General features: G+C 39.3%; 1 protein-coding gene across 5 annotated transcripts in view; it reads right to left on the bottom strand.

The window, feature by feature from the left end:
• The window catches only part of COL5A2 (collagen type V alpha 2 chain), a 151,317-nt gene that overhangs the window by 22,367 nt on the left and 101,351 nt on the right, over positions 1–27,599 (bottom strand). For 4 of the 5 annotated variants that reach the window (XM_058421321.1, XM_058421322.1, XM_058421319.1 and 1 more), the window contains 22 exons: positions 26,452–26,676; positions 23,601–23,633; positions 22,967–22,999; positions 21,815–21,868; positions 18,105–18,215; positions 16,392–16,469; positions 14,390–14,434; positions 13,831–13,884; positions 13,171–13,224; positions 11,673–11,726; positions 10,811–10,864; positions 10,021–10,074; positions 8,970–9,014; positions 7,978–8,031; positions 7,057–7,101; positions 4,724–4,777; positions 2,844–2,942; positions 2,348–2,392; positions 2,151–2,249; positions 1,698–1,751; positions 1,084–1,191; positions 532–585 (listed from right to left, as the gene is read on the bottom strand). In XM_058421321.1, the coding sequence (XP_058277304.1) occupies positions 532–585; positions 1,084–1,191; positions 1,698–1,751; positions 2,151–2,249; positions 2,348–2,392; positions 2,844–2,942; positions 4,724–4,777; positions 7,057–7,101; positions 7,978–8,031; positions 8,970–9,014; positions 10,021–10,074; positions 10,811–10,864; positions 11,673–11,726; positions 13,171–13,224; positions 13,831–13,884; positions 14,390–14,434; positions 16,392–16,469; positions 18,105–18,215; positions 21,815–21,868; positions 22,967–22,999; positions 23,601–23,633; positions 26,452–26,559 (1,389 nt within the window). In that variant the 5' untranslated portion in view covers positions 26,560–26,676. Of the gene's footprint in view, positions 1–531; positions 586–1,083; positions 1,192–1,697; positions 1,752–2,150; positions 2,250–2,347; positions 2,393–2,843; positions 2,943–4,723; positions 4,778–7,056; positions 7,102–7,977; positions 8,032–8,969; positions 9,015–10,020; positions 10,075–10,810; positions 10,865–11,672; positions 11,727–13,170; positions 13,225–13,830; positions 13,885–14,389; positions 14,435–16,391; positions 16,470–18,104; positions 18,216–21,814; positions 21,869–22,966; positions 23,000–23,600; positions 23,634–25,006; positions 25,021–26,451; positions 26,677–27,599 lie in introns of all 5 variants that reach the window. The other variant, XM_040069422.2, reaches the window with a different exon arrangement.

The raw sequence follows: 27,599 nt of genomic DNA, 5'->3' as shown, positions 1-27,599 counted from the left end.
TTACTTAAAATTTGTTTCTTCCTTAAACCAAGTTTATATAAGGATTTTAGGATCCCTGTATTTTTACCAAGAAGTTAGGAATTTACACAAGTACAAGACAAATGCCTATGTGAGTCACTTCCCTGGAAGTGTTAAAGTAGTTAGGAAAGCCAGATAAAAACAATCCTTTTTAAGGGACAGGTCTAGAAAATCACACCACACACTAAGAACAGACAATTTTTTACAGAGCCCCCTCCTACATGGCAATACATAAAGCACTATAAAACAGGTCTATCTGTGCACATTTCAAAATGAGGGAGCGTTAAGCCAGGGACAGGCAAGCAAAGCTGAACATCATGGGAACTGGAAGTGACTTTTCCCCAAAAAAATTTTGTCTCAAAACATTCAGACCCCGCTACTGGCATTTGTAAATTGTATCTTCCTTTTTGCCCAGAAGCAGGTATTTTTAATAGAACACTTCCTTTTTATGTGTCTGGATGCATGAAGATTTAACAAACTACACAATAAAAGATGGACACTAATTTCATTTACCTTTGGTCCAGGCAAGCCATCAGAACCTGGAAAACCACGGTTACCAGGAGCACCCTAGGAAAAGCAGTAGATATGAGACAATTATTTTTTACATAGTTCATTACAAATAAAGGACCAGATTTACTTTATTAAAGATTCAGTTCATTTCCTTACAATTTGCTTACTTTGGTACTTTAACTTGGGGGGCGGGGGGTGGGGGTTATGACTTAGAGTGGTAAAAATATCAGTGTCTCATTCGTGCATGCTGGACAGCTCCTTCTTTGTGAACTGCCTCACTGAAAGCAAAGATGAGCAGTTGGACAGGTGTAGGAAAAAGTCTGCAGATGAGTTCGTCCTATCTCCATCCTTTCTGCTACCGTACTATCCTGGGCAATGAATCCCCACTTAAAAGTGTCCAGTGTAAAAAAATAACACACACTAGTAACTACTGCTAGGAAAATATGGTTTGACTACACCCACAATCAAGCTGTAAGAACATCCATGGACAGGTCAAAAGGGTTTTCAGCTTAGCAGTGCACCTTTTAAGAAATATTATTCCTCTAGATTTCTTACCCTCTCTCCAACAGGACCCGGTGGACCTACTGACCCTGGATCACCTCGAGGACCTCTTTTCCCTTCTTCACCTATGGGGCCAATGGGACCCTGGGGACCTTGTGGGCCCTAGTGAGAATAAAATATTTTTAAAAATATTGTTAAGCTCACCATTTCTCAGGCATATTGAAACAGACTGTCTTCTGGACACTATGAATATTTTTTCCAAATAAAGGAGAAAAAAATAGGTTGGTTTTGGATTAGCTAAAAATAACAGTTTTTCAGCATCTCTTTTACAATATTTATAAGCTAATAAACTGTAATTCTGCAGTTGGGCTATACACCGCTTCTTATAATCACCCACAATAATTTGTATTTGGTCAAACTACAAAGGAGTCAAAATTCAGTGAGATTCTAATAGAAATTTTCAAAGGAAAAGACAGTGCTAAAGAATCTATTACTTCACCTCTATATTTTTGTCAGTTATTAAGTGATTATTTAACCGGTGAGAAAGAAAAGCTGAAGATTGGTTGATAAACCAACTCAAACTCTGCAGAGTCAGTTTTCTCCCAAAAGTTACATGGTTATAAGTCTCTGAGTTTCCTCTTCATCCTAAAAAGCATATGGAGACTTACAGGTTCACCTTTGGGTCCTGCTTCTCCCTTGAAACCTGGGACACCAGGGTCTCCCTGGAAAAAAACACACAAATAGCACCAGTAAAGTTAAAAGTGCATAAAACCCTTCATCATTATGTATTATGACATGAAACAAATATTTTCTGGTTTAGTCACTAATTGTAGGCAGTATAATATGATGCTTATAATGGTTTGTCTCTACCCTTATTGTGCTTGTTTATTATTACGCTATCAAGACAAAAACTTAAATAAATCTCTTTTCCCAGGTTTATAAAGACACACTTCTTTTTCAAAGAAGTATATTGGATACACAGCAGATTCACAGGATCTGAGTCTTAGTACTCTCCCTGGAATGCTACTGCTGTATTTAGAGGAAGCCCACTGCTAATCCCTGCTTCGGTTCCACGGAGCGACACACGTGCCAGGCACTGCAATTCCCAAAGACCCCGTTACCGGCTGGCCTCGAATCCCAGGGGGGCCGGTGCTTCCCTGTGGTCCTGGGGAACCAGGGGGGCCTGGTAACCCATGGGGGCCTCCAGTGCCTGGAGATCCCTACAAACACAAACAGGAAGCACAGTAAGGAAACACAATCAAAATAAGGAAATAAATTACACAACGCAATTTCTTCAACAGGAAATATGATTACTTACAGTAGGGCCCTTTGCACCGGGGGAACCATCTGTTCCTTCAGCGCCCTAAAGATAAGGTACCAATCATTAAAAATCATTTTAATGAGATAGGCATCAATCACAAAAGAAGCAGCTAGTTATTTTATGCACTTTACAAGACCAGAAAATAAGGGCTATTAAATAAATGCAGCAACATATGCAAATGCTAAAGAGGGGAATAAAGCATGCAAATTAATGAGATTTTTAATGTTGAAGATCTTATGTTTAAACTTAATTTTTAAAGTGCTTTGAGGACTGAGATGGTATCAAGCTGTGTAACTTTCAGTTTTCCAACTTTTATTAAAATAACTAATACTTATCAATACAATTAGCACAAAACAAAGGAATGAGACACCTTTTCCTTGGGGAAAAAAGACAATTTCAGTAAAGCACAGTTTCAGGTGGGGCACTAAAACCCCCCATAAACAGGTGAACATGCATGAGCCGAGCACTGAGGAGCTCAATTCAATGTACTTACAGGAAGACCTTGTGACCCAGCTGGGCCCTGAGGACCTGTTTCACCTCTTTGTCCTTGAGGACCTTCAGGACCTCGAGGACCTGTTGGACCTGCTTCACCCTAGGATTCCACGAGAGAAAACAACTGGAGATTATTTCACTCTAAAAAGCAGCGCACTAAAGTAACTCAGGAGGAATACTGAGCTTCTAACAGAAAAACAAGTCATGTTTGAAGTAGTTTATTATCCTTCAAATACAATTTTGCTTAGCTAATTTTGCTTCTATTACTTCTGGTTGAATCAAATATTAAAGACAGGATTTTTCCTCTATGTATACAAGACAAGGAAACTCTCTGCAGAAAAGCAGCACTATCCCGGAGCCCAGAGAAGATCAAGAACAGACCTGTCTCTCTAAAATCCCACTATGTGTCTGTAATGTTACAAGGTTGATTTTTTTTTTTTTTTTTTTTTTTAAAACCTTCATTAAGAGCAAGGCTTGAGATTTAGATATGGTAACACATCTGGGATTGGTTGATTTGTGGTTTCTTTTGCACAGCAGAGATGAACTCATCTTTACAGAACTATATAAAATATCAAATCCCTGTGAGACTAGACTGGATGATAAAAAATTCCTCCCAGCATCTTCTATGAATTTTAATTTTATATAGGAAATATGCCTTTTAGAACTGAAGGCTGTTAATATCACAGCTTCACAAAACAAGTCCACATCTTCATTGTATAATCTGTTGAGATTTTATGAGTTCAAAGCAGCTATTCCAATTTTACATCATCTGATGATCAAACTTGAAGGTAGCTTCTCCTTTTCAAAAGCTCTCTGATTCATCATGTGACAGCTTTTTTAAACATTTACTTAGGTAAAATCATGCTGAGCCATACTAAAACCTTTTATGACATGCACTGCAAGGGCTGTAGTGTATTTATTTAACTGTACACTCCTCTTGTCTAGACTGTGCTTTTTCCAAGAAAGGTTGGAGCAGGTGATCCTGGAGGTCCCCTTCCAACCTGCTATTCCATGACTCTATGATTAAGTTGATACTGTTATGAAGACTTGTTTCCAAACAGGGTTATGAACGCTGCCAGCTTCACAACAACACAAAACATCTGCTGATCTTGGCTACACGACCAATTGAGAGCTTCTTCTTGTATAACATTTTCTTATGATGTTTCGGGAGTGTAAAGGGACAAAGAGGAGCAGCTGGATGCAGAGCATGAGTAAGAAGTATAAGGAAGCTGTACGAGTTGTCTTTTCTACCTTTGAAGACATTTGCTCAATGCTAAAAAGCAGGGGAAAAAAAAAAAAAAGAGCACTTTCTTGAAAATCAAGAGAGGGAAGTGCCACAAAGGCAGTTCTGCAGCAAATGGAAGTTTTCCATTTCACAACCCAATCACGCCAAGCCATAAATGGTAGTAACTGTAATTTGATCTCTTGTGATGAACCACACATCTCTGTTTGGGTTCAGGCATTTTCCCTACCAGTCTAGATCACCTCAAAAAGTGTTCTGGGCCAAAACTAGAAGTTTCAGCACTAGAAGGGCCTGCGTTCATACTGTCTTCAACTTGCACTCACAACGTCACTTCCAGCAATGTATCTTACTATTTGAATATTCTGGACAAGATTACTGAAGCACAGCATGGCAGGCATCTTATCACCCCTTGACATGAGCAAAAGGCAAAGCAAAGTATCCTAACAGTGGGGAATTGCAATGGCTTCATTTGGCTTTGGCTTTTCTCTTCTTTCTGAAGGCCTCAACTAACATTGATTTCACAGTAGCTCCTGGGGATCTGTACACACGTCAGTCTGAGCTCTGTGTGCTCCAGTATATACATTTTTAGTTGTGTGTTGTTAGACATTTTAAAAAGACACTTTCATTTTATTTTTTACCTTTACACCAGGAATACCAGGAAAACCTGGAGATCCAGTTATGCCAAGTGGGCCCTATGAAAGAAAGACACACAAGGCTGTAATTCAGCAGTTTAGATCACACAGATTAGTATCTCATCACTAGGCAATTGTGGGTCTAGAATGACACGTATTTTTTACTCATAAAACATTTAACAAAACCAAAATAACTATAAATATCAGGGGTTTAAGTGATACACACACATTTTATGGAATTGTGGTGCAGTTTTTTAATAATGTGTTTGCCGACTTCAGCAAAGTTACAGCTCTTGGTTCAGCTATTAATGCCTGAATTGAAATGTACATAATTCACAGTGAACAACTATGAGAATTAAGATTCCTAAATTCACAGATGAATTCATTTGCAAGCTGTAAAAGACAGATCTTGTATCCAAATTTCAGGGCTAGAAAGACAAAGATGTTTCCATTTCCATAATATCTCTTTTGCTGAACAAGACATTCAAGAGAACTTTCTACTGAACTCCATAGTTTTGGGACTGCGGCACACAGTGGTTATTAATACTCACTGCAACACTGTTCCCAGATAATTCCTCTTTATCTTTTCCCGATTTTCTGTCTTTTTGTAAAATATGATTCATGCTGAGAAAAAAATGTTCTATCTAATAAAGCTCTCCTGACAAACTTAATCAGAACCATCTGAGCATTAATTACAGACAACATTTCTGCGTGACCTTGCCCTGGATTTCTACAAAACTGATGTAACAACTCACCGAGTATATTTTTGAAAACCTATGTCCCAGTTTATTGGATCACAAATACTAACTGCCAAATCTCTCTCTTGTTGCAGGAAAAGTTCCAGGATTATGCTGTACCACTGCACTGCTTTCTCCAGTGAGAAACATGTGCATTAAGGATGAGTATCTCCCTTGTGACACTTCATGGGATTTTCCAAAAATATTAGCCAACCACTTATCATATCCAGTAACACTGAGCTCGCATTTTATGCCAAAGAAAAATTGCAAGCTTCATGTTAGACCTCACAGCTTACCACCCAGCTTTTTTAACTTCATAATTTGTTTTAAATACTGAAAAAAAAATTTCTTTGTTTGAAAGTTTCTTCTAACAACTTGCCTTTCCTTCATGATCCACTAAATAGTTGAGTTTTGTACCTTGTAGGCACTTGCACTCATTTTTAAAGCTCCTATTAGAGTTAATTATTTCTTAATCAAGTGTTTAATAAAACAGTCTGTGCATTAATATGACACAGGTAAATAGATTTTTCTCAGAACTTTGTCACAAATAAATAAAGAGTATGCACAGAATGAAATTCTAACTGCAGGCAGGTGTGATTTAGGGTTTTGAGGGAGTTTTTGGTGCAGTGCTTTTGGGGCGTTTGGTTGTTGGGTTTTGTGTCTGATTTTTGTTTTTTTCTAAGCTGAACATCATAAAATGGTACCATATCCTAAAAGTGATGCTTTCAAAAAAAAAGCAAACATAAATACCACATTTTTGAAGTGGAAGTTGGCCTTGCACAAATAGTACAAAACCATCACTGGTTTTCACATGCAAAAGCAACACAAAATTAACTGCATGTGTGGGAATAATCCCTGACTCATATGAATTCACAAAAATGTATTTTGCAAATGCAGTGTGAGATTGGACTGTAGGATCCAACATCCTTTGCAACTCTGAGTGTAAAGAGCCACATCTTCCTCTGCAGCCCTGCTGCCATGGTGGGAGAATTTCCAGAGCAGTTCAAGCCAGGCTTTTTCAGTTTGGCAGACACAGGTGTCTGTCCTTCAGTTCAAAAGTGACTGTCCTTAATTAAAAGGCCCTTTTCCCCATTTGGTAATGGAACAATTGCAGGGAGCAAGCTGTGCTATCAGTGAGTGCCTTTCTTCTTGCTGACAAGCCTCAACTGCCAACTTTGCACGCGAAGGAAGAAAACACGCAGTTATGAACTGCTCTAGATTGCAGCGCATGAGCTTGAGATATTTTCCTCCCCACACATGAGCTCCACAAGGGCAGCAGAGCACCACCTCCCCATGGGAGGCTTGGGCCCACTCCTCTGCAAATTAGAAACTTTAGACGAAGTAAAGGACAGAGGACAATTTCGCAGAGGACAGCGCAGAAACTAAAGTTAGTAGAACTAGGAATCATTCTCAGATAATTAATTCCAAATGCATATAAATTATACCAGCAACTGCCAACCTGTTTGTTTGTTTGGGGATTTTGTTTTGTTTGTTTGTTTTGTTGTTGTTTTGGGGGGCTGGGTTTTTGTTTGTTTTGGCAGTGTCAAAAAGCAAGTGGAAATACTGAGTGAGAAAGTGGGTGATTGAGAACCAATCACTTACCATTGGGCCTGGCTTCCCAGGCATCCCATGCTGGCCACGTCCACCCTAGACACAAAAATAGAAAACACAGGGTATTTGTAAAAAGTCTACCTGTTTTTTTGATTATTTATTGTCAGCATTCGTGATAAAACTATATATCCTAAAGCGACTGAAGAAGACTGTGCTGGATTGCACAGTCCTCTAAACACTGTCATGGAACACTTCTGGAAGAAATTATGTTCCCATTTTAGTTAATGGATTTCTCTATTTTCAGAAGGGACAATATTTTGAGAGTGTCATTGCGTGGGGGACATGACACAAGTGGATCATGTAAAAGTCATGGGGAGAAATGTCAGAAAAACAATACTTGACACTGGATGTAAAAGAAACAGGATGAAAGTGCTAACGCAAATATGACCTCATGACACAGATAATCCCCCTTTTTGCTGAAAATCAAAATATTTTTTCAGAAGATAGCCTTATCTGGAATTAAATTTTTAGATTTCATCTAAATTGAAATCTGAATTGAAAGACTTCATCTTAAACCTTTCATTTTAAACCTTTTTCCGGATGAAATTGAAACATATTATTTCCTGTTCAGTAATTTTTTGCTGAAAAGAACTCACAAGAAATCCCATAGAAACATAAAGGACATTTTTATATCCCAGAAAATTGTGCTGTGAGGGTATATGGACTCATGGGCAGCTTGTGCTATGAGAAGTTACTGTATATTTGCCACTCTCATTTTGAAACTGTTTTTAACTTTTAAAGTTTATAGTAAAGACCTCACCCCAGAAAACTGCTCAGCCTTAACTTTCTTAAACTATAGCAAAGCTCACAACACAAGTGACTAGCAAGTCACATGAACAAACACTTTCAGGCTCAGGGATTTAAATTTAAGGCAACAAGAGAATTACAAGAGAGAAGGAAGATTCTACTTACAGGGGCACCCTGTGGCCCAATTCGCCCTCTTTCTCCTGGCATTCCCCTAGGTCCCTTGAAGAAAGAACAAAAAGTGCATTATTCAGAAGGTCACCACGTCAGAATAATTTAAAGGGTTGGTTTTTGCACTCCTGCAGGAGTAACTTATCTTGTCCTATAGCAGAAAAGAAGTAGCTGCTCATAAAAATCCCTCCAGCCTCACAGGCTTGCCCAGTGGAAATTTAACAAATGGTAATTTTGTTCTGTTCCAACTGTATTTCCAGTTTTACACACATTAGAATAAATTCTGTATGTACTCACCAGTGACAATAATGCAACTTCTTTCACAATTTAGATTCCACTTCAGGGATATTACATTCTACACAAAACATGGTGCTTCACAGAGAGATGCCATTATCTGATATCAGAAAGAGGCTTCACTTCCAAAAGCACTGCTGAGAGTCAATCTTCGTCATGTAGCACTACTCACACATACTCAGTGGTTCAAAACCACATGTGAATGAAAATTACTCTAAAAAGAGTTTCTGCATTTCACTTCCAGGTCATGCATATTTATCCTCACTGTAACCTCCAAAATCCTCTGTCCATGGTTTTCTTAGCTACTTTATTCCTGATCTAAATTACTCCAGTTCTGCCTCAGAGCAACCCAAGCCAGTTTTTCTCATGTTGAAATCACTCCATATGAGGCATCAGCATTTAAAAAAGAAACAGCTATCACCCTACACTTACATGAGTTGGGAGACCATCACCACACCTATAGCCAAATCTCTGCTGAGCCTTCTGATTTATCATTATTACCTATGTCTGTGAATAGAGGGGATGAACAGCTCACAGTGGACCAAATTCACCGCCAGAGTAACAGAAAATGAAGCCTTCATGAAGGGAAAGTTCAGCTCCATGAGCTCAGAAACAGGTATATCAAACCCCTGAAATTCCCACTAGCAGTGGTATTTACAATCACTTCTGCGATACCCAATGCATGTGACACTCACTAGAGGACCTGTCGGACCCATGGCTCCTGTCGGTCCGGACTCTCCCTAGGAAAGGAAGAGAAAGAATTAGAGAAATGGGAGAAAGGAAAACTGAGTCACATCTCACCCCTGTCCCCTGTGCCTGCGTTGGACTCAAGGGCAGATTTGCACAGGTACCTGTGTGCATCACACATGGCACAGACATCATTTCCCGCGCCGACGGAAACACCGTGTTTGTGTTCTCTGCCAAAACTGCTGCTGTTGCTGCCTCCACAGAAAGTGGTAGGCAATCTTGGGAAAGAAATATTTTCTTACATGAACTCTCCTTAACTAACCTCACATTTAAATTTAGATTTTGGAAGATTCACTTAATTCACTATGTTTTTTAGTCTAAAAGAATAGCTCTCTCCCACATTCAATTATCACCTATATCAGGCCAAAAATGTTTCAGCATCAGCAGTGATGAAAGTGGAAAAGCCTGAAAAAAATGTTCTATGCTCTTTTAAAACATCTTTTAACCTATCTTGGAAGGACTGACTCCAGCTGGCTATCCTGTGTTAGCACTGCTTTGATATGAAGTTGTAAGCGTGGTGCAGTGCCAATGGGGATCAAAAATTCTAAGAGAATAAACTAATAAAATAGTCAGTTTGATTAAAATATATCCCCTCTCCTCTCCAATGCCTGTTTCTTTTAAGCCAATCTATCGTAATATGGAAAAGGAGAGTAAGGTTTTAGTTATGCATTGCTTTATCTGATTATATTAAGAAATGTTTAACTTGGTCACATGGAGCCAACAAGAACCATGAAGTGTCCAAAGTGGAGAATTGCAATATTGCATGGGCCCTTTGTTAACAGACTCTGCTGTCTTCAGGATGTGTGTCACATGTGGAGCACCCAGCTCACCCAGTGATCCCTTACAGGCCTGAAGCTGGGACTGGCACTTTTGAACTCTCTCCCCCACACGAAGATCAGAGAGGGTATAGAGCCGTGTTCAAAAGTTCTCCTGCCTTTCAGGATCTTGGTATTACACAAAACATGCTTAATCATTTAGTTGTTTGGGCCATAAAAATACCTTTGCTCCAGCTGCTCCGATTTCACCTTTTGGACCGTCAAGTCCTTTCAATCCCTGTAAGTTATAAAAATACAAAGAAAATGTATTTATGTATGTACACACAGAGAGCACTCCTACTTTTACTGTTAAAACAACTTGATATTAAAATATTAAGAATGGATCTGAGGTGGTTAAGAGTAAGAAAAGAAAAAAAAAATAAATAAAGGAAAAAAAAAATAAACACCAGATGGAATAAAGTTTTTAAACATTTCCTAAATGGAAACCATTTGTACAAGGTACATTTCCTTGGATTTGGTTTCCTTTTTAAAACAAGAAAGTTTTTTAAAAAAATCCTAAAACAACAACGACAAGGCTCTGAGCCATAGGAAACCAATTTATTCCTCCCTGAAGTAAAATTCTGGCCAGAAAACTTGGTAATTTGTAATCACTCTATGTTGCAAACATATCCACCTCTCAAGTTCCCCACCCTAATGCAAGACTTGCCAACAAAGTGAGAGAACTGTCAGGTTTGCGCCTCCTGAAGCTTGGCAGGGCTCATGCAAGCTCCTTCCAGATTCCCAGAACATTTGAAAATAGAGTGAAGAAAGCACTGGAGCATGTAATACAGAGGTCAGCTTAAAGGGGAATAGCACTGATTTTCTGCAAGTCTTGCTTTCTCTCAAATGCCAGTAATTCTGCTCCAGCTGCCTCGTCTGTAGTGTAGGCGAATTCCGAATTCTGCACAGATACAAAGAAAAATCTTCATTCTGAAACTGCCAGGAAATACCAGAGGGAAAGCTTTGTCTCTTACCCGGTGACCCTTGAGCCCTGGGAGACCAGGAGCACCAGGAAAACCTCGAGGGCCCTAGGTAGGAAAAAGAAAAAAAAAAACAAAAAACAAAAAAGAACAAACTAATACAATCCTGATTCTGCAGATAAACCCAGCAATAATGGTACTAGCAGGGAAAAGGGCAGCAGCAATACTAATATTGCTAACACTCCTTTACCCTCATCATAGTGAAGAACAGCATTTGAGCAGCTCACAGATGATACAGCCTTGAAGGTATTCTCAGCATTATACACATTTTCACTGACATTAAAAGCTTTATCATTTATATTGTTGTGTGAGCAAACTTCAAATTTCAACAAGAGTAATGAAATAAGATGAGCGGCAGGTGAACTTTTGAGGGTCAATATGGACAAACATTAATTAAGCTGAGATCAAAATTCAGAGTAATCACTTAAAATGAAATAGAAACTCAGACCTGCAAACTGTACCTGCTCTTTCAGAATATGTCAGTCCAGAAACATGATAAACAACTGCTACCAAAACACATTCAGCAATTAAACCAAAGCTCTCTTGCACTTAGCTTTCTACCAAGTTTCTCTGGAAAGGCTAACAGAAGGGAGGTAAGTGCCTAGTGTCAGAATATTGGTGATAGCAATTTAGAACAGAAATCTCAGATAACAACAGTTATCCTCTCAGCAACAAAGCAAACACTGATCTGGAGCCTAGGAGTGAGCTAAGACAAGGTCTTCAGATACTGAATGGCAAAACTCAGTATGCATAATTAAAAGCAATATGATGAGTCACATCAGGGTGAAGCAATAAGGGACCAGTATCATATGATGACATGACTGTTTTGCTAAAATTTAAAAAATCATGCTCTTACTGGAGATCCTGGAAATCCAGGCTCACCGGATTGTCCTGGTCTACCAGGTTCACCCTAAGGAAAGAGAGAAAACAAGCAACATATAAAAACAGGAGATTTGAAAATGGACTTTCTGTATTCCTCTTCCACTCCAACATATGAGGACATTCACATCAATATTATGCATCCTCTCTTTGCTGTAACAATGTCAGTGGCATAAATCAACTGCATATGTGCCCAACAAATGTGCATTGGACACATTAACTCATGAAGGACTTTTAACCTAAGAACTGGGAAAACTGAAGCCTGAGCCCACAATGCCATCAAGAGATGGTGCTGCCACCTGGTTTTCCTGGGAATTAATGAGGCAACTTTCTGTCATCTTCCCACAGAAGATCAATTGCCGTTATTCCCCACTGGAACAGCAATTCAAAACTACCTGCATTGTAGCTCGTGACTCTCCTTCTGTTTACATGTTTAATACGTGTATAATTTCATTCTAGGACAGGGACTATTTTCTGTCTATTGCAATAGGAAAAACAATATGGTGAAACCAAACAAGAATATTTTGAAGATGAATCAAAGCCCTCCAAAGTCACAGCCAAATATTCCTTTACATGCAGCAATCAGTTCAAATACACCAAGGACACCAGAATTTGGGAATATGAAAGGCTTCAGAAAAATGCTTTCAGGTCAGAGAGAAGGCAAAGTGCTTCACAAATTCAATTAAAGACACCCAAACAATGGAAATGGGGGAAGTTCTTAGAGTAGTGTCAAGATTTGACTTCCCTGCACTCAGAGTTAATGTTGCCAAGGATTCTTAAAAATCCTCGTACAGTTTAATGGGAAGGTAGCTGTTACACAGTTAATCTCTATACTAAAATTCCAAGTTATAAATGACAGCTCAGATGGATTTAGTGTAATTTGCAAACAAATTACAGACACCTACCAGTAAGGTGTTAGGCTACTATTGAGCAGTACTTGTATGTTCATATAATATATATAAAACATACATATTACATATCTATGTATACATACATGGATTTAAAAAAAAAAAAAAAAAAAAAAAAAAAAAAAAACTATTAGGAACATAATTATAATTTTTTAAAGAAATCAAACAGAATCACGTCCAGACACACGTGTATGCTGCCATTACAGCTCTTCTAACCCAACATGCAATCCCAAAAGAGAGGAGATGCCTCGAAGTGAGCCCTTGTGATTTATTATTATATTTGATTTCAGGAAAGATTATCTCAGTTAAAACCTTACTGAGGCAAGAAACAGAGATGGTGCTTAGCCTTTAGGTATGACGATGACACGTAAGGAGAAGAAAGGAGGGGTTGGAAAATGGTTGCCAAGATTCACAGTTGTGATGCTGGATTTAATGAGGAGTACAATTACAAAGGAAAGCAGACAATAGTAGTTAGAACAGGCACATCTGCTGGTTAGTCACTGTCTCACAGATGCCAATGTTTGTTTTATTAAAAATAAAACAAGCTACAAAGAATAACAAACTTACATCTTCACCAGGTTTGCCTGGAGGTCCCTCTGGTCCACGAGAACCAACTGGCCCCTAAGAAATAAATATATTTGTTGAGAAGTCAGTTTAGCCACCACTTACATATCTATTTACTCAATTTCAAAGTCTGGTTTTACAAAAATAGATGTAGAAAAAGGAAGATTTTATGCCTAAGCACATTTACTCAAGTTCATGGTGCTCTTTCTAACCATCCTGACCCTAGAAAACCTGCATGGTATTATATGAAAATACAGGATAGGTTCTTTAGGAAAAAAAATCCAAAACATTAAAAAACACAGTTGCTGTTGCTTTTAATCTCTGGCTCTTGCTTTTACTTTTGAATCATTTTGTTGCCTCAAAAAAATACAGTCTCATCATCCTTTGTGTAAGCTACACTATCAGGTATGGTTTTCCCAGTGCCTAACCATCCTCACCACTGAAAAAGTGAGAATGATTGTTTCTAATATAATCATTGCTATTCACATTCAAAACAACTCAAATTCACTGATCCAGGACAACATGCTTTGAACACCACAACTCTTCACTGAAGTTACTTAATAGTTTCAGCTGGAGCAACATGACAAAAATTCTGTTCCGAAATAAAATAGTATAGCATATTTGCAATTCTATTGTAGAAATGTTTGCATTTATTATTCTTACCATAGGACCTGGATCCCCAGGTTCACCAGGTGGGCCTGTGGGGCCAGCGCCACCCTAAAATTAACCAAACATTAATACAGTTAAAAATTCCAAAAGCAATTATAAGGATATAATTCAAAATCCATGACCAGGAAATTCACAGCCTATGGGAGAGTCTGGATTCTAATTCAGAACCAGTTCACATTTCCATATGAGTGAGAGTTAGATACTAAAACCTCTTAAGCTGTAGATAAATCCTGTGCCATACACAAACCCCAATGGAAACTTAACACCACACCAATACCAAAACCAGAACAGACTCCATTTTCATTGCTGCTCACTCATTAAAAAATGTGTTGGGTTAAAACCCTGTTCAAGATCTAATAAACCATTCCTTTGGAGCCAAATCCTGTGTACAGAGTGCATCTGGAGCAGAGCTCTTGTTTGAATTCCCTTCTGGATGAAGGTGCATTCAGCCATCCCTGAGGATGGACACAGCTCCAGAGATGTACAAACCCCGCTCACTATGAGCTCTGCCTTCAGCTCTGGCCAATGAAATCCCCTGAGGTGAAGCACTCACTTGTTTTCCTTGGAGACCCTGAGGACCTCTTGGACCCACTGGACCCTGTTGAACACACAACTTGTTACACACTGGAAAACAACCTTTTCCAAGTAACATTCACCCTCCAAAGGGCAAAATGGCCTGATAGTGACCACCAGCATTTCTACAGTCTGAAAGGTTTTTACTCAGAACACTGGCATCATGAACCATAAACACATGTTGAATGAAATCTTCAAAGTCCAAAAGCCACAGCAGTATAATTTCATTAGCAGCTGAAAACATGGACTTGGCTGCTTCCTGCAACCTCACAGTCTCTGGAATGACAATAACCAAACTGCCTATCTAGCTCCATGAAAAAAGTGTAGTAACAAAATAAGAGTTGCGGGGAATAGTCTTCACTTGAAGGGAATGTCACTATTCAGACGAATCTCACAATTGAATAAATGACAAAATAAATTAATCTTCTTGTTCTCAGTCATGAGCTGAAAAGCAGTAATGAAAGGACGTGTTTGAATGTATCACACAAACCACCAACAGAGCTTTCCAAATCATTGTGGTTAGTTATACAAAACTCAGATTGTCCCTTAGAAAGTGTCATGGAACTTTCAGGAACAATCTTAAACCTAATTGTAACTTGTAACATGAAATATTTAATCGCCTGAAAGTAATCATCTTGGTCCTAGGAATACAAAAATATCTACAACAGACAAACATTAATTTTGACAGAAATTCAAGACTTAGGTCTATTAAAATTCAATAATTTTTACTGATTTTTACAAAACAAATGTAGAGGAGTTAGCAATGGTCCATTTAAAAACAAGCTAATGAACTTCAGAAACCAAACAGTCTTTCAGCTGTCAGTTACCCAGTTTACAAGAGAAGGAACAAAGAATGTCACATAATATGATGAATCAATCCAAAGACAGAAAGTGAGTGGCAACTGACTTTAGTAGACTTTGTGTAAGGCCACAGATACATTAACACTGAATTGAATCATATTTGAGAATGATAAGAGGTGGTACAAGAGATGCAACACCTTGAAGAGATGCACCTGAGTGAAAGGATTAAGCAAAACAATGAAAGAAACAAAGCAGGACAGACTTGTGGAACAAGTAATTTTATATTCAGAAAGCACATTCACTGAAGAGAGAGAGTCATCAAAAAGTTATTTGAAGAAATCACTGCAAAAATTAGTCCTAAGGCAAAGTATCAAATTATCTTTAAAACCTTCCATATGGTACTGGAATTGATTTTGAAGGCTGCTAGTGGGGACTTGGATAAGATTCAGGTGGGCAAACTCATGGGCAGTACAATCACTAAAGGACGGTTTCCTTCGGAATGAATGTTAAAAATATAGGCAAAGTAACAGTAATTCCAAAATATCAAAAGTGAGGAGAGGTATTATCAAGAAACAATCCCAAGAGTTCCAGAAGAGAAAACCTAGGGTGGTTAAACAGCTCTCACAGACAGTAGAAAATTTCAGTGCTACCATTAAGACCCCAGAGCACTCAAAATAAAGGGTATATCTAAACAGTATGAGATGCCAGCGAAAAAACTGTGCCCACTGGAAAGCCAGGAAGTCTGTCTTGACATAACAAAGCACAGATTTGAGTTAAGAGCTGGTTTTGGAAGGTTTTGGGTTTTTTTAATTACTACCAAAAAATCCCTGATTTGATGTCATATGTGAAGAGAAGTCACATTATTTACTTATTCTGCTTTGCATTATACCTGACAAGTTTCAGTCACTCCGCAGCGACTCAAGAGGAGCTGGTTTTTTTTTCTCCTGTACCTTACTGTTAGTAGCTGCTGTATTTCAGAGAGACAGATAGAGGCGGGAGAACAAGCGGTCATTTAACAGAAAAACATTTTCCCCAGGCACTGTGCAAAACTCTGCTAGAATACACTGTACATCCAGGTTCTAGAGACACAGGACGCTGTAGAGGATGAATTCCCTTTTGGGTTTTTGGACACGCACTCCACTTCCAGCCTCTCTTACAGAACAGGGCTAATGTGATCTTACCACTGCACCAGGCATCAGTCCCATCTGACTACCAAGTCCAGATTTCTCATCCAGTCCTGCCATTTGAGCTGAAAACGGCTGGAAAAATAAGATGGGTGATTTTAGCTGTAAGACATTGTGATGGTTTGTAAGGCAAAATCCCGTGCAATCACATCTTCATCGTTTACCTTGCTTTTGCAGGGCTAGCACCTAAATTCTTGGTTTAATCACTAAAACAAAATTTGTCTTTCCCATAAATTAGAGGTGTTTAAAGCTTCAAAGACCACATGAATATATTATATGTTTATTATTCTATTTCCACTTGAATATTAAACAAGTGTAAAATTACCTAAAAAGAACTAAACTAATTAAGCTTTTTCACAACCTACAAATCTAAACCAAAACTGCCATATTCCTTCATACCCTCTAAGGCTTCCTTTTTTTTTTTTTTTTCACTTACCATGCTTCAAATTTGAAACATCTTAAGATAAATGGAAATGTAGCTGATTTCATGATGAAATTAGAATTTTTAAGCATCTTGCCACTACTGCTGTTCCTATCAATTCACAGAGACAAATGAGCAAGGGAACAGAGAAACTTCAGTGCGTAAGTCCTTCTTATGCAAGAAAATAGTTGAATTCCACAGTGTTATTCTGCTCCATTCAGACCAGAGCCTCATTCACAGTAGGCCAGAGCTTAAAGAACAAGCAACAGCTCAAACGCAGATTCAGACCTCCCAACATTTACAGTTACTTCCTCATTAGACTGGTCCCCAAAACCATTTTCTAAAGGCTGGAGATTGCCTGAGCTCAGAGACAGGAATACAAACAAACAATGTCTTAGATTTCCAGCCACACCTTTCTTCCATGTTTTCTGTGTAATTCTATGTAGGATAACAGCCTAGCACCCAATATGGTGCTTCTGTGATTCTAAGAGATTCCTTTGTGCTGAAGAGATTTACTTGGGCTGAGTCTGCTGGATTCAGAACTCTTGGGAAATGTGGTTAAGTCATTAAACGCTGCCCAATTGCAAGCTATGGGCCTAACATGAATATTTTTGTCACTATAACTACTGTTTTCAGTAACATCTCAGGAACAACGGACTGAGAAATCAAAACAGGTGTCAAAACAGCAATAAACGTGTAGCTGAATGCACTTGACAAATTCAAATATGTATTTAATTATCAACCATAATTAGTGCGCAATAGAAGGGGGTGAAGAAGTCTTTAGAATACCTTGTCTGTATCTATGGCCGGTTAGCATTGCTTTCACAAGCCATTTCTTACTTAATTTCCTCAGTGTTTGTCTGAATAATTCCAACAAGAAGTATAGCCAACCACACTTTAGTTTCTCTCACTGGTTATTTATAATTCACCTATCTTAATTTTCACTTTCCTATACTCCTAATTTGGTGCACTCATTTCCTCTGTACCGTTGCTCAGATCCCTCGGCTTCTGGAAGTAAAAGAACCCTTGCGGTGGTTCTAGGTTAGGGCAGTTTGGCTTTGCTAGATGCTAAAATCTGCTGTGAAAGGTGCATCCTTTCCCAGGTTTCTCAGACTCAGCTTGTCCCAATTTTTGGCAGAATTTGCAGTGCCACTAGCTCCTGCCCCTCATGACTGGGAGACAGAAAGCGTGGGAACAGCGTTCCATGGTCACACAACCAAAGGCACCATTTGTATCACGTGCATCTGGTCCAACGCTCCACTTTCAGCTAGAGGAAATGTAAAACTTACCCTGCTTATTCCATCTGGTCCTGGGTGAGTGGGATGCCCTGGAGGACCGGGGTCACCAGGCTGGCCAGGAATACCAGGTTCCCCATCAATCCCTTGAGGACCACGAGGACCCTACAAAGAAAATAAGGAATGCCAGCAGTGTGCAAAGGTATTCACTGAAATCATTGTAACTGGCAAACACCTGCCTCTTCAGGATGAACCTGTATTTCTACAGAAAGATCTTCAAACAAACAACATCCCTAAAGCTCGGTTTCCAGCTTCAGATCAGAAGCTGGATTAATCACAAATCCAACACTTAGGTAAACTGCAGCAATTTCTATCACAAGTTTTTTTAGAAACTCGGGCTTCCTATCATTCCATACTAGAGTATACTATTCCTGAAAAACTCTTTGGCTTTACACACCTTATAGAATTAAGTTATTTCACTCCTAAAATGTGTACAGCTCAGATAAGTGTAAATATACACAGAGGCTTAGGAAACTCCAAAGTAATGCTGGAGCATTTTACAGTTTATTTTTGACATCATGAATGGTTTAGCCAGATCATACCACTGTTGAATTCCCAACAAATTATGATGCCAGAAACGCAAGGAAAGTTACCTGGTGTTGACAGAAGTCACTGCTAGTAGGTATTTACAGAATAGGTTAGAGCCCATTCTGTGGCTCTCATTTTAATGTGACTCCCACTTTTAATTCCTAAACTGCACTCAACTCGAATAAGAATTCAAATTAAATACGGAGGCAGCTAATAAAACATTAGTGGAACAAAATGAGTAGTAATGGGGCCAATACAGATGCTTCAATCATAAATACAAACTTTAAAGTGCTTGTTGCGACTTTTTTTCATTAGAATAAAATCCTTGAGCAAGGCAAGGAAAAGCTTTAGACTATGTAATGAGCTCTTCTGTTTTAAGGATCCTTAAACATAAAATTTTAGAAGCCTGGCTCACTGAGTCATCTTTTCAAACACGAAACACAGATTGCTGGGATTTCCATGAGGTGAGGTCTCTGTCTGCAACACATTTCAGTGGAATTTATGTCTGAAGTGGAATGGTTTGAACTAATATGGTTCACAGAAGGAGCTCTGAAGAGATGGCATTCTGAACAAACGAGAAGGTCTGTGCATGTTGGATGGAAGCAGAAGGTTTTAGCACAAAACTTCATTCTTAAATATATCTCTTACAAACACAAGTACACACGGTCAAACCTAAAAGCACTCCCTGTCCCAGGAAGGAAAAGAATGAGGTACCTCAATTGCTTGTTCTCAAAACAAAAAGAAAACAAAGCTAAACATTTAGAGAAAAATACCCACAAAACCACAGTTGCCTATTAAGAATTTGGCAAGTCTGTAGGATTGCCAATTTTCAAGACCCACACAAGACACCTTAACAAAACCTAATAGAGAAAAGGGCCTTTTTAAAATTTCTTTTTAGAAAAGCACCTACTTTTTAGTCACCAAAACTCAAGCTGCTTCAAGAGCAAAACTACAACTGCATACCTCAAAACCAAAAAGTCATCAAAATGCACGTTTGTATTTGCAGGTAGCAAGTAACTAGTGGTATATAACCTGTTTGGCGGGGTTTTAATAAAATACTGATAATAATTTTATTTATTTTATGGTGTTTATACGTTTATATGTATAGGAAAAAGCCCTTTCGTTTTCTCTCACCAGTTCGAGGAGAGTAAGGCGCTTTTTTTTTTTTTTTTTTTTTTTTTTAAAAAAAAAAAAAAAAAAAAAAAAAAAAAAAAAAAAGAGGAAAAGGAACAACATTCTCACAAATGCCACGAGGTGGCACCATTTAAACACATTTAAACACACAATTTTCTCATTCTGGCCCACCGCTGAGGCAGGTCAGGAAACAATTAAAGGTTTTGCTTGCAATAAAATCAAAGGAAAAAGCAGCTCATGGTAGGACACTCCCAAACTTCTATCTACTTAAACTGCTACTGCAAGTAAAATTGAGTGTAAATCCACACGGAAAGAAAAACATATGAATGGTTCTGAGGATGTCCAAGTTTATTTTCTGTCTTCAAAAGACCATTTGTTAACAACTAAAATGTCATCATGCTCCAAAACTCCACCTCCCTAGATGCATTCTGAAAATGCAGCATACTGTTCTCAAGCTGTCTCTCACTGTTACACTAACAAAGAATCTGGTGTAAAAAATGTGCTAATATTCCTGAATTCATTTTACTTCCAAGGGTCTGGTATTGTAAAAGGTGGAGATCCACAGCAAGGTCAAGTTCTCTCTGCTCATTAGTCAGGAGGAGCCTGACTTTAAAGAACAACAAAAAACAATCTGAAGAAATAAATAAACAGCTTGGAAATGTGTTTAGTGCATTAGTAATGTCCCCAGTCAGTAAGGTATTTAACGAGATTAATTTTACAAAGGCAGTCTGTATGATGTTATCTGCTCCATGAGGGTTTGCTTTTTTTTCATAATATAAACTGCAGGTGTGAGAGAACATTTCTTTTCCACAAGTAAAAATGAACCCCCTGCACTAGCAGTCACTGTGTCTCTGAGAGCTCACACTGGCATACACACAGCTCATCAGAACCTCTGATGGGACATTTGCAAAGGAGCTGACTGCTTCTCAATCCTTTGTTATTCCTTGAAAGCATAATAATAACCTATGTCAAAAGGACTCAAAGCCATTTACAGCCTTTGGGATTTTAGGTGCTTGTGGCCACCACTCTGTACAGACACAAGGGATGCGTGGCAGGGAATCAGAATTTATTCAGCATCTCATTGACAATACTTTGCACATTGGGAAAGCACTTCAGACACAGTCTCATTCAGAAAACACACAAGTCAAGATTTCTCTCTGCACCCCAAGACTGCACTCTACTCCCAGAGTTCTATTAAGCATTTTGATACATGTTCTTCTAACAGATGTCTTCTGGGGATCTGAAGAGCAGCAGTGGCTTGGGAAGCATCTCAAAGAGGCTATACACTTCCTGCACTGCTTTAACAACGTCATCACCATCTACAGACAACAGGCACACACTGGAAAGAGGGCAAGGGAGGCTGGTTCAGGCCTATGCCTAACCTCAGTATTGGCTCGCTTTCTCCTGAGGGATAGGAAAATATCCACATTGAAATTACAATGATTGGACTCTCGAATCTGCTTTTAGCAGCTTCTGCTCTTTGACCTAGCTTTTTCAAAAGGAACATGTCATCTGGGTTATTTTCAAGCACTCCTTTTTGGCCTTTCTGTGGTTCTCCACATGCAGACACCAAAATTCCCTTATGAAGTCTTTATTTCCACTGAGCAATCCTGGTTACATTATTCACCAGCATACCAATAAATGTAGTCACATTGTAACTCCTGCTAACTTCTGAGCTTTGTCTTCCCTGCAGAGCTCTGAGCCACACGGCTCGCACGGCTCCTGCTGCACAGCAGTCACCAGCAAACAGCCATCCAGTTCTAACCAAGGGAATGCCATGTTCCAGTTCTGTCTGAGAATGTTTCTTGGGAAAGTATGGCTTTGGTGGAATTACTGCTAAACCTCTGTCCATTTCTCAAGATATTCAGGTTTCAATCTACCCCAGCAATGGTGAAATAGAAATGTTTTCCTGTATGTTACCTGATTCCTGGAAAATACGAGGACAGTTTTGGTAACTCTAGAAGACATAGAGACAGTTTAAAGACATTTAATCTTTTGAGGTTGCTTCAGGTACTTTATTTCTGAGATCTTTAATAACTTACAGGTCTTCCCTTTGGTCCTCGTTCTCCTCGTGGACCTTGTGAGCCTGGAGGTCCCTAAAAGAAAGACCAGAAATGTTAAGTCTCTTTTAAACTACCTAATGATTAATAAAGCTCTGCAAATATGAAATCCAATGCTTATTTGAAAATTAGTCTTTTTCTACATCATTATGAAGGGAACAGCTATAATCACCAAGTATTCAATATTTCTTCTCAACTGTACATTGCCTCAAGGGAGCAGAACCATGATGCAGAGAGCTACAAAATGGTCTCAATCTCTCATGTGTTCCACAGGTTAATCCAGCAAAGGTTTTCTGGATGTTGGAGGCTCTTCATACGGAGTACAGATTTGAGACACACTTCCTGCTAGTCAAGGACTGTTCTGTGCTCAGCCACAGCATGGAGCATCCTGCAGCTCCCCCTGCTCCTGCTTGGTCCCTGCTGGAGAGGCACTTCCCAGCATCTGGCACTAAGGGCCTGAGATGTCCACGTGCTACAAGCACACATCCATTTGATGCCTTAAGTTCCAGCTTTCATGTGTTTCAGATTCTGTGCTGGCTAGGGGTACAGCACTGAGCCTCATATTCAGCACCAGTCAGCTCTCTTCACAGAGTAGAGAGAGAAAACAAATCGCTTTTCTGAAGATCAAGGACTACGAGTACAAGTTTCAGGCCCAAAAGCACAAACAATGGTGGGTTGAAGAGAAACAAGAAGGATGATACTTCACAACCTGAAGCTGTAATTGCACAATTAAACCCCAATATGCAAATGGACCAAAACGTATAAAAGTGTGAGACCTCGTAACCGGTTGTCCATTTTGTGACTATTTTGAGTCCACCTTGGGTGTAGCCCTGGCCAGGCTCTTGTGCTGCCCAAGGTGTACTCCAAAGGCCTTTCAGTAAATATCTACTTTATTCTCTTAGCTCTGTCCGGTCTGTTCCAGGTCAGCCTTCCAAAGGCATCACCTTCACTCCGGGCATGGGCTGACCTGACACCGGTAAAAACCATCATCCTCTCACCTCTCCAAAACTCTGCAGATCATACTCACGGAGGCGTGGAAGAATCCTCCTTCACATCACCCTCACAACACAAACCAGACACGGCAGAAAGTGGCAGATGCCTCATCAGAGAAGCAGAAGATCAAAAAGTACTCACAGCTGGTCCCGGGCGGCCTCGTATGCCTGAAACCTAGAGCAGGGAATATAAATTAAAGTCACCACACGTCATGGCTGCATCTGTCGTGACTGCCCTACAGAAAACCAGTTATTGAAAAGCAAATGGCAAGGGCAGGACATTAAATACCAGGCAAGTTAAAAGGCTTTTCAGGGAAAGGGGGGGAAAAGTAGTAAATATAATTTCCACAGGTTATCTTTTTCCAGTTTGGAGTTTTTATTAATAATGTGAGCAAAATCTTAGAAGTATCACTGCTCCTCTAAAAAAGATTAAATAAGTGAATTACAATGATTTAGGCTCAACTTATTATTTAAATCTGTCTTCACACTAGAAAGGAATAAATAGATAATGAAATTTTGTTTCACCCCTTTCTAGATACTAATTTACCATTACACTCCTACAAAAATCTAACTATAAAAATAGATTGTGGCAGAAGAGCTAACAACTACTGGGAATTTCTAATGTTACATATGTGAAACTGCATACTTCATTCCACTCCTTTTATTCCCAGGCTGCACGGTTTTGTTGCATTTACTTCATTACTGCAATTCTGCTTTAAAGCACTAATATGTGCATTTCTAGGGTGTGCTGATGGATGAAGAAAATATTGACTTACAGGTGGCACTATTCCAGGTTCTCCTTTTTGTCCCTGTAGGAAAAAGATACCAAAACATCAGATGCCAGAAAAGAAGTGCAAGCAAAATTAACAGTACCAGTTTCACCAATACCATCCCTGTGACTGTGATAAAAAGTAAGGCGTCCTTAAAAATACAAGACTAAATTAAAGTATCTATGACAAATAATCCACATTATTTTAATGACCATGGACACTGACTAAATGAAGGCCATAAATTAACATTATCTCCTAGGTGCATAACATACTGTCTTAAAGAATTAAACAAAAAAAAAAAAAAAAAAAAAAAAAAAAGAAAGAAAAAAAAAGAAACTTTTCCGTTAAAACTGCTGGAAAGGACTAGAAAATACATCGGAGTTCTCTTGTTGAATGATTTGGTTCATGTGAAATACAAAGCCTAGAGCAGCATTTAGATTCCGTTTCTACGAGATACTAAATCAAAATCTGTATCATCAAATCCGTGGATATAGAAATCCATCTGCAGCCTGGGGACAGAAGACAATGCTATTGCATAGCATCAGAGTGAAGGACAACAGCAACTGACAATTGACTTTTCTTTGAGCTGGATGTGTTGACAACGATTACCTGATACATCAAAAAACTGGGTTTAGACCTATCAGTGGTAACTGGGTTTTTAAGGAAAAAAAAGAGGACTTCGCAAAGATTAAGAATTTCCTGCCTTGTTTATCAAGTAATAAATAATAAGGCAAGTACAGTCCATTTATTTCCATAAACTACCTCTGCATAGAGAGTACTCAGTTTTTTTGAGTGCATGCACTTGTTCATCTCAAAGTTATTTCAATTATTTCTTGCAGTTGCTTACTATCTTAGAAGCCTCTTTATTTTAATTTTAACTCCTGTAAGAAAGGAGAAAATTCTTCTTTGAATTTCTTTTAATTTCTTCTATAAGAAGAGGTCTTCCCTTTGTTTACTTGCACACAATGAGAGAAGCTGCCCACAGAACCGTGGCTCTGGGCAAGGACACACGATTCCAGTGCTGCCTCCTGCTCACTGGGCAGCTCAGCCTCAGCACAAAAACCAGCTGCAAGCTTTAACAGTTCAGCATCTACTGACAGAACAGTCCCTTCCCTCAGCCTGTGGCACCGCTAGAGATGACACAACCAAACTACTCCAACTGGAATTCCTTTGATGTAGACAGCAGGGATTTTCAGCCAGGGGATTCTCTATGTTAAAATCAGGATTTCTGCCAGCATCCCAACATTTTTTTCGTGTGGACTGCAATCTCCTTAGCCACCAAGAAAGACCAAGAGAAAGAACTACAAGTTTTTAACAGAGATTATGTATATCTTTTGCAATATGCTTCCAGGAGACACATGGGAGTCTTTTAATGGTAGTAATATATTACAAAAAAATAAAGGAAATCTTACCTTTCTTCCTCTACCTATGAGAAAGGACAAAAGAAGAAAAGAGAAGATATTAGTGGAGAGTTGAGTGAAGGTGTTGCAGCTAGAGCCATCCCTGACCCTGGAGGCAGAGAGCACAGTGCATTGCATACAGGGAGCTGGGGGAGTTCCCAGGGACACACACGCTCCCTGGTTCAGGTGTGAGGAATCACAACACCGTGCATAAATGTCCTCTAATTCTCAGCCTTTTTCCTCACCGTGCAGAAAAGCCAAAAACACTCTGGGAAAGCAGAGTATCTTGTGGGAGATTGTCAGATGCTGACCTAACGATTGACAGGAAGCCAAGGGAAGCTTCATTACTGACTCCAACAATAACTGTTGATGGATCCACAACATATCACATGGTATTTTTCAGAAGACAGAGCTCACAGGGGGATTTTTGACCTTTTCTTTTTTAGAAAGCACCTGCACTACCACGGGTGTGCATTCAGAGCCATATAGCCACAGTTATGCCCACAAAAATCCTTCAGAAGAATATTTGATAAATTCCTCGAATAACCGTAAGGAATTTGGGAATCTATCCATACTGCTTTTGTATTTGCTGGGTGTACCCTGCTGCTGTTGGCCCAATGCCTCCCAAAACAGAGCAGGATGCACCATCTATTTATTAATGCTCACCACATCTTGCTCCACTGCTCGATTACACAAGTCCCTACTTTGGTCCTCATCACTACTTTGTCCAATATTAAGCTAATCAACGGCAATTATATCTCCTGAAGAAATAATTATACTTTGACTATAGCTCTAAAAATTCAATACACAGTATGATGTAGCTTTAATTGCAAGGTAAAAAATTTTCTTTTAGGAAAATTGAGGGGGGATTCCTCTATCCAAGTCTCTCCAGGAAGAAGGGCTGGACTGGAAAAGACATAATCTTTAAGGTATATAACCGAAAAAAGGCAAACAGGGATATTTGGAATATGCAAATAGGGATATCAAAAATACTTCACACTTCTTTATATCTGACAAAAGGATCCATGTTTTCACTTTGGGGAAACATCTTACATTTTCTTGGTTTATACTTACTAGATGGTCATTGAATTGAGCATTTGAAGGAATACACTTATTATATATAGTTATGTATTCAATATATATTTATCTTACTATGTTTATTATATATACTAATCTTCCAGTTTTAGATGAACCACAAAAAAGCCAGAATTCAACCACCTAAAAACATCGAGACAGATTTCAGATCAACCTTTTCACTGCAAAGCCGTTTGGGCCTATATCAGACTCACGGTCTAAAGCAAACTGTTTCCAGTCAGCTATGGGGCAGCCCAAGAGGGATGATCACTGCCAGGTATCTACTATTTTCAGATTTAAATTTTCACCATAAAAACAGCATTAGGAACTTCAACATCACTTCTTTGAGCTGTCTCTCCTTTCAAACTAGAAAATGCTCTTACCAATGGTGGGGTCAAAATCCCGTGATGTGTGGGGGCACACGGGACAGCACTCTCCCGGGGGCACCTGGGGGTTCTCACACTCCAGCAGATCTTGACACTGGATTTCATCGCAAAGAATAGCTCCGTTGTCACAGACACAGATTTGGCATGGGGAGGGCTTCCAAATGTCCCTGTTCAGGTACATCTGTCCATTCTGAGTGCAGGCTATTTCTTCACCATCTTCTCCTGGAACAAAGGAGAGAACATAGAGCACGTTTTTCAACTATGAAATCGAAGAAACGGGACTGGACAAGGAAGGAGCACAACTGGAGATGAGAAGTAGCATCACGTACACAGAGAAAACAATGCACCAGCATAGCTGGAGCTGATGGTAAGGACTTTTAAGACAAGCATCTTTCTTATTTTACCACCTTATTTCTTGATCAGAAAGACATAAAATAGTCGGCAATTCCCCCACAGTATCAAAGACACTTTGCCTTGTGAGTTTTTGGATGTCATTCTGCTCAGTGGGGTGTCACTTCCACCCTGAGGAACTCCTGCCAACCCCCTGTTCTGTGTAAGAGCTGAGCACAGGGCATTGGAGAGGTCTGACTGGGGGCACTTCTTTCTGCAACAGCACACACTGCCTGCTCCCTGCTGGCTTAAACAACCACAGGGGACAGGGCTCAGCAGACACAGCAGCAGTCAGAGGAAAGAATAAAAGATAATCCCACTTACTGGGTGAGGTTTACTTATTGGTGTGGGGAAATACCAGCACAGAAAAACAAATCTCGAGGATAGCCAACCTCTGCCCAGAGGCAAGAGCAGTACCCACTGCCATGGTACTTGGGTAGTGTCTCCAGCTGAGAGACAAGAGGCTCCTCACATGACTTATGTTCAGTTTCCATAATCCAGCTGGTTGTGGCCCTACACGATTACCCCAGCACACACATGATACTGCCACAGACACATCTGAACTACATACAAAATACTTACATATTTCAACCATATATGAAAGACCATCCCTTGTCACTATTTATATAGCACCAGTATGGACTGACTATATGCATACCTCTTCTCTATGTACTTATTCACACAATCATTCACATTTGTACTGTTTTACCCATATTTAAATCTTGGCCTTTGTTTTCTTCCTACTTTGTAGCCAA

Source organism: Hirundo rustica, chromosome 7 (genome assembly GCF_015227805.2).
Source record: "Hirundo rustica isolate bHirRus1 chromosome 7, bHirRus1.pri.v3, whole genome shotgun sequence".
Classification (NCBI taxonomy): Eukaryota; Metazoa; Chordata; class Aves; order Passeriformes; family Hirundinidae; genus Hirundo; species Hirundo rustica.
This window is presented reverse-complemented; position numbering and strand designations above follow the sequence as displayed.